Genomic DNA, 9298 nt, shown 5'->3' with positions numbered 1-9298 from the left:
CAAGTTAATAAAAGGACTAAATTATTCACTTTGGGGACCTGAGTCCCAGAGCGCCTTAAATCATCCCGGGACAATATTGTAACTCTCTCTGCGCTCTGATGAAACACTGAGGGGTCCTGTCACTGGTCGGAACCCCCTCCTCACTTTCCATCTGTCCCTCTTTGTCCTCCCTATAAAGCGTGTGTATTTTAGCTCATTGTCTTTCACACATTTATTGACACCTTTTTTAATTTGGCTCTTCTGTCGGCCTTCTCAAGCCGCGGGGCGCCAATCTCTTCCGCTCCATTAGCTCATTGAAACAGGAGTCTGGTTAAACAAAAGAGATGCAATCTGATCCTGTGTCCTCTCTGTCTCTCCCTGTCTCTCTCGCACACCACGGGTTTTCGCGCCCTGTTTGTCAGAGAGACTGGCCTGTTCGTTTGCAAGCCAGCGGGGAGGGGGATCTTATTAGCATTAAAAGCCTACACCGTGAAATTCATTTATAATTGCTAGAGAGAGAGAGAGAGATAGCGAAAGCATATGCGTCCCGAATTACGTTTGAATAAGTTTGTGATATGTTAACATGGAATGGAATGAGACAAGACTGCAATTATGACGCCTTTGTGACTGTCAAATTCGATTCATAAGAGGCTCGTTCCACGGTGAGCGCCCGTAGAGAAGAAGGTGAGGTGAATCTTAATGTAGCTAAAGAGAAGGCTTAGAAATCTCCACTGGAGGAAACGACCGAACAACAATGTTATAAAGTCGATAAAATGGCCTGCCTTTATTGCCAGTGTTTCCTGATGCATGTTCAATCTGCGTGAAAAGACTTGACGCTTTAAACCGATCTTGTCTATCATTCATATCATAGTATATTAGAGAGACAGACACTGGTTGGTGGTGAAGATGAATCAGGTGTGCAACCACAACAAAAGTTTCTCCCCTCAACAAAAAGGGTTTGAGAAGTGCAAAATATGCAGTCCTGGACCAGAATTGAGAACTAATGCACTATATTAAGCAAAACACTTCCACATAAATCCTTATTAAGATGCAGGAAGTGTCTCTACACATTTCTGTCATTGGCTGTTGCAAAGCATACCTCAGGTTCAGATGATCTTTATTATTTGGAATTCAGAACCTGTCAATATGTCAGTTTCTCTTTAAAAGTCACTGTTTTTGAATTATCCTAAAAAAAAAATTAAAAAAAATTACAACCATTTAAAAGTACTCAATTTTATCTGGTAATGATCAAGTCATTTTCACAGACTTTGTATGTATTTTGACACCCACAGCCCAAATTAGCAGTTGAACAACCAATTCCATTCGGTTTTAAGAAATCTGCTGCCATCTACTGGTCACCTTCACAACCAAACAGCAGAGGCTTGAAACTAAAAGCGTTTTCTTAACTAAAGGGATAGTTCACCCAAAAATGACAATTCTGTCATTAATTACTCACCCTCATGTCGTTTCAAACCCGTAAGACCTTCGTTCATCTTCGGAACACAAATTAAGATATTTTTGATGGAATCTGAGAGCTGTCTGACCCTGCATAGACAGTAACGCAACTGAAATGTTCTCAAGTCCAGAAACGTAGCAAGGAGATCTGTAAAATAATCCATGTGACATCAGTGGTTCATCCGCAATTATACGAAGCTACGAGAATACTTTTTGTGCGCAAAAGAAAAAAAATAACGACTTTATTCAACAATTCGTCTCCTCCGCATCACCCTGGTGCCATTTTGGAGAATATCCGCTGGATGTAAATAGCGTATGCTGTTTTGTGTCAGCCGCACCACACGGATACGCTGTTTCTGTTCAGATCAAATCACAAGCTACAGGGTGACGCGGAGGAGACGAATTGTTGAATAAAGTCGTTATTTTTTTTCTTTTGCGCACAAAGTTTTTTCGTAGCTTCGTATAATTACGGTTGAACCCCTGATGTCACATGGATTATTTTACCGATCTCCTTGCTATCTGTCTGGACTTGAGAACATTTCAGTTGCGTTACTGTCTATGCAGGGTCAGACAGCTCTCAGATTCCATCAAAAATATCTTAATTTGTGTTCCGAAGATGAACGAAGGTCTTACGGGTTTGAAACGACATGAGGGTGAGTAATTAATTACAGAATTTTCTTTTTTGGGTGAACTATCCCTTTAATATCAATGTCAAATCAGAAGTCACTTTTTTCTTCTCTGGACTGGACCGAAATCAGTATAAACTGAACCATTTTTTACATAATACAAATATTTATAAAGATTAATATTTAATAACTTAATTCATATGTAATGGATTATTAAATGTATTGATTTATTATTAAGGGTTTTTAATATTCTTCAAATCGTAAAAATAGAATATTTAAAGATAGAGAGAACTACTTCTGTTTGACTGAAGAACTACTTCTGTTTGAGTGAAGCAGCATCTTAGACCATAACATGTATTTAGCAGTCTTATCTGTAAGTATATAGTGGTGAATATCTTAACTTCAGTGGCCTACGTAAACTGATAATATCCATTCAGTACCATGGACAGCGCCACTGTGTTGCTTTTGCACGATAACACTGCGGCCATTATATAAATCCAAGTAGCGTACAATTAGACTAATGTTAGGTTAAGAGCATTACATGCTGCCGTGTTGGTTACGAGATTTATAATGGAGATATGGCAAATGAGAAAAGGAGGATTTCATAAACTCAGCAGTAACAGTCTATTAGTATGCTATTGTTCTCCAAACTCACCGGTTAGTATACATCAGTTTAACAGTAACAACGTGAGACAACATGATTAATGTAACAGTACAATAATGTTCCTTTCCTAATGAAAAATTCAGGCGCAGGATGATGACGACTAGACTGACTAGGCAGTGGTCCGTCCAATGAGAGCAGTGAACGGTGATTTTGGAAATAGTTGTTGGTGTCCATATCAGTGATGAAATTTCTCTAGTAAAAATGTATTATATTATAATATAATATAATTGATCGTCAATACTACATCGAACACAAAGGCTTGTGATCGCCAAGGTGAACCATCGACCAATCCATATTGGAGATGCAAACCGACTGTCTCCTATTTGCGCTTTGCATTCTGAAAACGACAGTTCTCCATTGCCATGATAACTCAAGCGAATGCTTTATGGAGAGTATTCGACTATCGGCGTGAGAACGGCTGCGCGATTCACCAAGGGCCGCGGAGATAGAATGAAACGAACGCTTGCGAAGAGACTGGATGTTGGAGACTTCATCAGAACATGCCATACAAGACAGCATATCAACGATTCACCATTACATGACATGGATAAACATCCGTGGTATGTTTTATTTCTAGCTTTTTCTACAGATGCAGTGTCTATCAGTAGTTTCCCAAACCGGTTCCAGAAGACATTTTGTAAAACACACAGATAGCTATAGCTACCCGTTAGCGCCCCAGCAAGCATAACTACGCTCTAAAATGTATTAAGTCGTAAATATTTTGTGCTAAGGGTTTTATATATTCAATATTTCCACTACGCCGCAGTTGCGTCATGCGACGTTTTAAAAAAACCTCAACATCACATTTAATCTGGTATTAGTAAGTCGTTATAAAATGTTTTGCCACAGGCCTACATCTTTCAAAGTAAAGAGTTTACCAAATAAACAGGGGGAGAAGTATAGAATAATAGGTCACAAGTTTTAAAGTTATACTTACCAAAAAACATATTAGTAATACGAGCGGTTTTTTTTAAGACTTCGTAAGTTACCTGTATTGTGGGCTAACATCTAGCCTACTTTCATATGCGATTTAATTTGTAGAAGCGGTTGATAGTTTCTCGTGAGGTAAAAAAAAAAAAAAAAAAACCCACAAAAGTGGCTTTCTTCACTTAAACAATTTACGTATGTTACATTTTTGTTAGTTGGTACATTTTTGGTAGTTGGTGTTGGCACATTATCAAAAACGTAAAAAAATATATAAATAAAAAAAGCCCGACAAATGTAGTGTAAAGTGGTTGTTTATTTTTGTATTTTCACTATGTTTTTGAATCATTACAAAAACCAAGGTGCGTTTGGTCAAGTTTCGTTTTTAAAACACGTTATTGATGTTTTGTGTCACCTAAAAAAGAAAAATAGCATATTCTACAAAACATAACGGCAACCAAAACGTTATTTACTTCCCTTCGTCGTTATATTACTCCAGACCTGAAAAGGTTTTGTCAGTTGAAACTTGCAATATGTCTAGTGCAGGCCTCCAGGAGCATGAGGTAAACGCTGCGTGTGCTCACGTCCCTTTTAAGGACGGAAAGTAACACTTACTTCAATTGGCTTCACAGGTTCATAATTAATCAACCAAACGCGCACCTGTTCGGGAAGAATCGTGGAGTATTGCTGTCGGTCTGAGCAATGGCTGCTTCAAGAAGAATTCATTTCACCGCACTCTCAAGCAATGCACGCTTTCCTCTTCCCACCGTCCCCAATGCCAGTGACCAGCCTGTCAAACAGGGTTTACCTGCACCGGCGCCAGCGGTTGGATCGCCACCACCTCCGCATCCTGCAACAAGAGTGGAATTAAATCTCTTCGAGTCGGATGAACAACGCTGCCCGGAGTTTAGCTACCCGGATTTGATCCGCGCAAAAGTAAACAAGCATTGACACTGATGTATTTTCTGAATTTCACTTGTTATGGAAAGCAACATTTCAAAACTGTTTGCGAATATGCAAGAACAAAAAATACTGCAAAATATAAATGCTCTGAGTTTGTATTTAATCATTTTCAATCAAAACATGTTTTAATTTTGTGGGGAAATAGTCACAAGTTAAATACTTACTTGGAAAATTTCTTTTGATCCAGAAGTGTTAGCAGTGGTGTCAAAATAAGCATCTACCTTGTTGTTTACATTTAGAATTAAATAAAATTTTTAATATGTAGGCCTATATATCGTTATCTAACTGTGAATTCAGCAACTGATATGTGTATTTTACCAGTATTCAGTTAAATTGGTTTTTAATTGCTTTTTCAAGTTTTTAGTCAATTTGCCTGACAAGTCCTTGAGGATTAAACCAGTTCTGGTGGATTTAGGAAAATCAGTCTCGTTTTCTCATTTTAAGGAAACCGCTGAGAAAAAGAAACCACAAGCATTAGATGAAGTGGTGGAGGACAAGGAGAGAGATGAACTGGAGGCGCTTGCAAAAAAGTTTGACGCAAAATACGTGAGTATGAATTCTGCCAAGATTATATTTCTAGCTTCATCATGTTAGTGCTGTGGAGAGTGGAAACAAAGTACATTTCAAAGCTCACTGCACTTGTATATGCATATGGTGTGATTCAACAGGATTAAGCATATATGTAAAATGTAGTGATTTGTGTGTGCGTGTTTAAAGCTATACATTAATATCCACCATTTTCTTGTTTAGGGTGGAGCTGGCAAAAGAAAAAAAGACAGGTTACAGGATCTGGTGGATATGGGCTTTGGTTATGATGAATCTGATTCATTCATTGACAACTCTGAGGCTGTAAGTTCAGGCCAGATGATAACACCATCAAATTATTCCCTTTATAGAACACATGAATGCTTTGCTCAAGTCTTCTTTATCTCTGCATGCCGCAGTATGATGAGCTTGTCCCAGCTTGTCTCACCACCAGATACGGAGGCTTCTACATCAACTCTGGAACTCTGCAGTTCCGTCCAGCCTTCGATGAAGGAGAGGAGAACGAGAATGATTGTGAGGACAGCGGTTTTAAATCTAAGGTGTGTCCTTTCTTGCAAAAATGGCAGTGCCAGTTTGTTGTGTATAGTTTTTTTTTTTCAGCTGTATGCAAAAGAATGTTTAAGACATGAACGCGTTCATTTGTCACCATACATTATTATATCTTATTTGGTCTGATTCCTTTCTCAGAAACGAAAGCTTAAGCAAGGAAAAGACAAGAAGATTGGGAAGAAAAAGAAAGAGGAAGACATGCTTACTAGGAAGGAAGAGGAGGAAGCCAGAAAAAGGTTTTTGCTGCTGGATAGATTACAATGTTTACTACTCTTAAGAAAACTTAAATTTTTCACAACATCCTTTAGAAATAATCGTAGTTTTCATTGATTCTTTCTTAAATGCCCTCATTGTTTGCTTTCTCCTTCTTCTCAGCACCCCGCCAGACAAATCATCTGCAAAGAAGAAGAAAAACAAGAAGCCGCTAAGTATCGATAAGATGCTGAAGAAGTTCCACATGGAAAAGCTTCAGCAGCTGCAGATGTTCAACGCTAGAGAGAGAGATTGGCATGCTCTCAATGGCACCGTGCAAGCTGAGGTTCAAGAACCGCCCATATCAGCTGACCCTCTTCTCACACTCATTGGTTCTGCCAGTGCAGATGACCTCCTTCAGGCGGTCAAAGCAGCAGAGCAAGACTTTGACTTAGATAGACTCTTAGGGGAGCCGCAGAACGTCTGCTCTCCAAGCCTGGAAGATAACGGAGAGGCTCTGGTAGTGTCCGTCACTGAGAAACCCACTTCATTACTTCCCGATGGTCTGCCACCTACATTAGAGCAACACATTAAGGAACTTTCCCAGGTATTATCTGCTCTTGCAACTTTAGAGTAGTTTGCAGGAATATGCAATTTATTCTCATGCATTTCTTATTTTGTTCTTTAGGCTGTTAAGGAAATTGAAGGACAAAAGATGGAGATTTTGTCTTCAGAACTCAACAGTGTTCTACTAGAGTAAGTTATATTACATTTATTATATAACAGGTAACATTTTGCAAAGCATACTTTGTATTTTAAGCCAATGTACTATCTTGTATTGATTCTTTCTCTTTGTATGTTCAGTGTGGAGGTGAACTCTAACCAGCTTAGTGGGAAAGTGCGCTCGAAAAATAATGTGTTTTTCGAACAACCTAGTATGAGAGCCTGTTCTAGTACACCCCCAAAACAAAATCAAGACTTTGTAAAAAGAGCATAATAGGGACCCCTTTAAATGGTTGTGTGTGTGTGTGTGTAACTGAAATCCAGTTTAATGTCTCTGTAAGCTTAATGTGTTGGTTATGTGTGTTATCAGGATGAACAGCTGCGGGAGCTGCTGAAGAAGCTAGAGAATGCGGTTGCCAGGTCCATGCCAGAACAGATCACCCGTTTCCAGAATCACTGCCAAGCTCACTCTGAAGCCAGAGCTGCTAAGTAATCAGTCATTTTTAATGCGTAAAACCTCGAACACTGTATCACTGACTTTTTACTGACTTTTTAATTGGTTTGCAGTTTTCTATTAGAATGCAACTTCGGTTTGATTTGTATGTTCTTTTTGTGTTTTAAGACTCGAGGCTGAGAAAGAGAGGGGGATTGATGGCTCTGATGAAGAAGAAGAGGAGAGGAGTGGAAAACGAGTGTTTGGGCCTCGCAAGAGGTTCAGATGGAATGAAGAGATCAGGTCGGGTCTCTTGTGTGTGTGTGCGCATGATTATTAAAGCTCTCTTGATTGCTACTAGTAAATGCTGTACATTCTCATTACATAATTTTTTTATTTAATGAATACCAGAACTTGTAATAAAATGAAGTATTATTCAATTATGTAAGCACTTATCTGTATAAACAAATATCACTGTATGGACTTTTACAGGGAGTTGCTCTTTGAGATTGTCAATTTGAAGATGATTATTTATGATTCGGAGTCGCCCACATGCTCTAGTTTGGAAGAGTATCTGAAAGCATTTCTAGAGGCTGATGTTAAACCACTTTGGCCTAAAGGATGGATGCAATCCAGGTATACAAAGCAAATTATTAATACTCTGAAATTTTGGACATAAGTGAAATCTCTAGGGCTAAGTTAAGTTGTTCATCATTTATATTTATTTACAAGTGACAAGTAATTCACAATAAACATGTCTGTTGCTCTTAAACACTGAAAGCTGAGTTTTCAGCATCATTACTCCAGTCTTCAGTGTCACATGATCCTTCAGAAATCATTCTAATATGCTGATTTGCTGCTCAAGAATTCTTATTATTAATGTTAAAAACAGTTGTGCTGCCTAATATTTTTGTGGAAACCATCATACATTTTTTCAGGATTCTGTGAATAGAAAGTTCAAATGAACAGCATTTGTCTAATGTCTTTACTGTCACTTTTGATTAATTTAAAGCAGTAAAAACTGCATTAAAAATCAGATCTTTTGCTTATCAGATAAGCAAATAAAAAAATAAAAAACTCAACCATCAGTGTTCAGACCTTAATAGGCATGAAACCTTGCTTGGGGATAATCGTTATTAATAATTTTATAAGTTTCTGTCCTGTTCTTAATAGAATTCTGCTTATAGAAACCCGAAAAGCACATGGCCACATCACTGGTGTTGTGTAAGTATGATTCTACACTACTACACACTTCCTAGATACTGTATTTATCCAACCCTTCTGAGGAAAATTATTCATTATTTTTTCTAACTGTTATCAGAAAGACAAATTAACATGTGGAACCTTGTTAGTTTAATACTTTAAACTTAACCAAAGTTCATGTTAATAAATTGTCCTTTTTTCTTGATTTTATAGAGCAAGGAAGAAGCCAATAGGTACAACAAAACTAAAAAAGGTACATCAGAAAAAACTGCAAACCCCAGCCTTAGAGTACACTCTTGCATGTTGCATTCATTAGGAAAATATAGGTGGAAGTCTGATCCTAAACCTTGCTCTTTCAAATGTTGAATGCACAGGTCAGCGCCGCCCCAAAGGACAGTAAGAATAACCCAGAAATTCAGGGCTCACCAGCACTGAAACGCAAACGCCTGAGTGTACCTGTGAGCATGCAACCTGAAGCCACGCTGAGCACCACTGCCAAAACGCCATCAAACACACAAACATCTGCCACCTTCTCCACCCATCCATCTAATCAGAACCACAAGGAAGGTAACAAGATTGAGAACCATCATACCAGCACTCAGAGAAGTCCAGTGACCGCAGAGGGAGCTGGGTCAGTCCAGATGATGTGGACCAGGTCTGTTATGGATTCAGATTCAAAGCGGCTCCAGACTGGAGAGAGGGCGACTCCAAAACTGACGCTGGTGGCGCCGCCAGATGGTGCTGAGGGTGACTGTCCATCGGTGGTGCAGGGAGTGGCCAGGCTGCTCACTACAACCTCAGTGGGTGACACACCGGTTTCTATGGCAGCAGTAAGTCGTTAAAAAAAAAAGTGCAAAAAAAAGTCACACATTGGTTGCTTCCTAGATGTAGATCATATAATTTGTGGTATCATAAAAATCCTTCCTAAATCCTAAATATTTAATCTAAACATGTCCAATGTGGGATATTATCTTTTTTAGTTTTAATGCAACTTTGTAATAATAATTATAATTATATATATATATATATATATTAGTGCTG

The 9298-nt window shown here is 38.5% G+C and overlaps 1 protein-coding gene across 1 annotated transcript in view; it reads left to right on the top strand.

Annotated features, from left to right (window-relative positions):
- Positions 1 to 2888: 2888 nt before the first annotated feature.
- LOC107725361 (ubinuclein-1-like) overlaps positions 2889 to 9298 on the top strand; it is an 11964-nt gene continuing 5554 nt past the window's right edge. Inside the window, exons 1-15 of the mRNA XM_016534597.1 lie at positions 2889 to 3284; positions 4281 to 4584; positions 5056 to 5157; positions 5362 to 5460; positions 5556 to 5696; positions 5845 to 5942; positions 6082 to 6505; positions 6587 to 6654; positions 6763 to 6814; positions 6992 to 7110; positions 7244 to 7357; positions 7547 to 7690; positions 8228 to 8278; positions 8471 to 8510; positions 8632 to 9087. Of these exons, the coding sequence (XP_016390083.1) occupies positions 4351 to 4584; positions 5056 to 5157; positions 5362 to 5460; positions 5556 to 5696; positions 5845 to 5942; positions 6082 to 6505; positions 6587 to 6654; positions 6763 to 6814; positions 6992 to 7110; positions 7244 to 7357; positions 7547 to 7690; positions 8228 to 8278; positions 8471 to 8510; positions 8632 to 9087 (2142 nt within the window). The 5' untranslated portion in view covers positions 2889 to 3284; positions 4281 to 4350. The remainder of the gene's footprint in view (positions 3285 to 4280; positions 4585 to 5055; positions 5158 to 5361; positions 5461 to 5555; positions 5697 to 5844; positions 5943 to 6081; positions 6506 to 6586; positions 6655 to 6762; positions 6815 to 6991; positions 7111 to 7243; positions 7358 to 7546; positions 7691 to 8227; positions 8279 to 8470; positions 8511 to 8631; positions 9088 to 9298) is intronic.

The sequence above is a fragment of the Sinocyclocheilus rhinocerous genome, unplaced genomic scaffold, assembly GCF_001515625.1.
Source record: "Sinocyclocheilus rhinocerous isolate Xijiao unplaced genomic scaffold, SAMN03320098_v1.1 scaffold1386, whole genome shotgun sequence".
NCBI classification, from domain to species: Eukaryota; Metazoa; Chordata; class Actinopteri; order Cypriniformes; family Cyprinidae; genus Sinocyclocheilus; species Sinocyclocheilus rhinocerous.
Note: the sequence above shows the minus strand (reverse complement) of the source record. Positions and strands in the feature narration are given on the sequence as shown.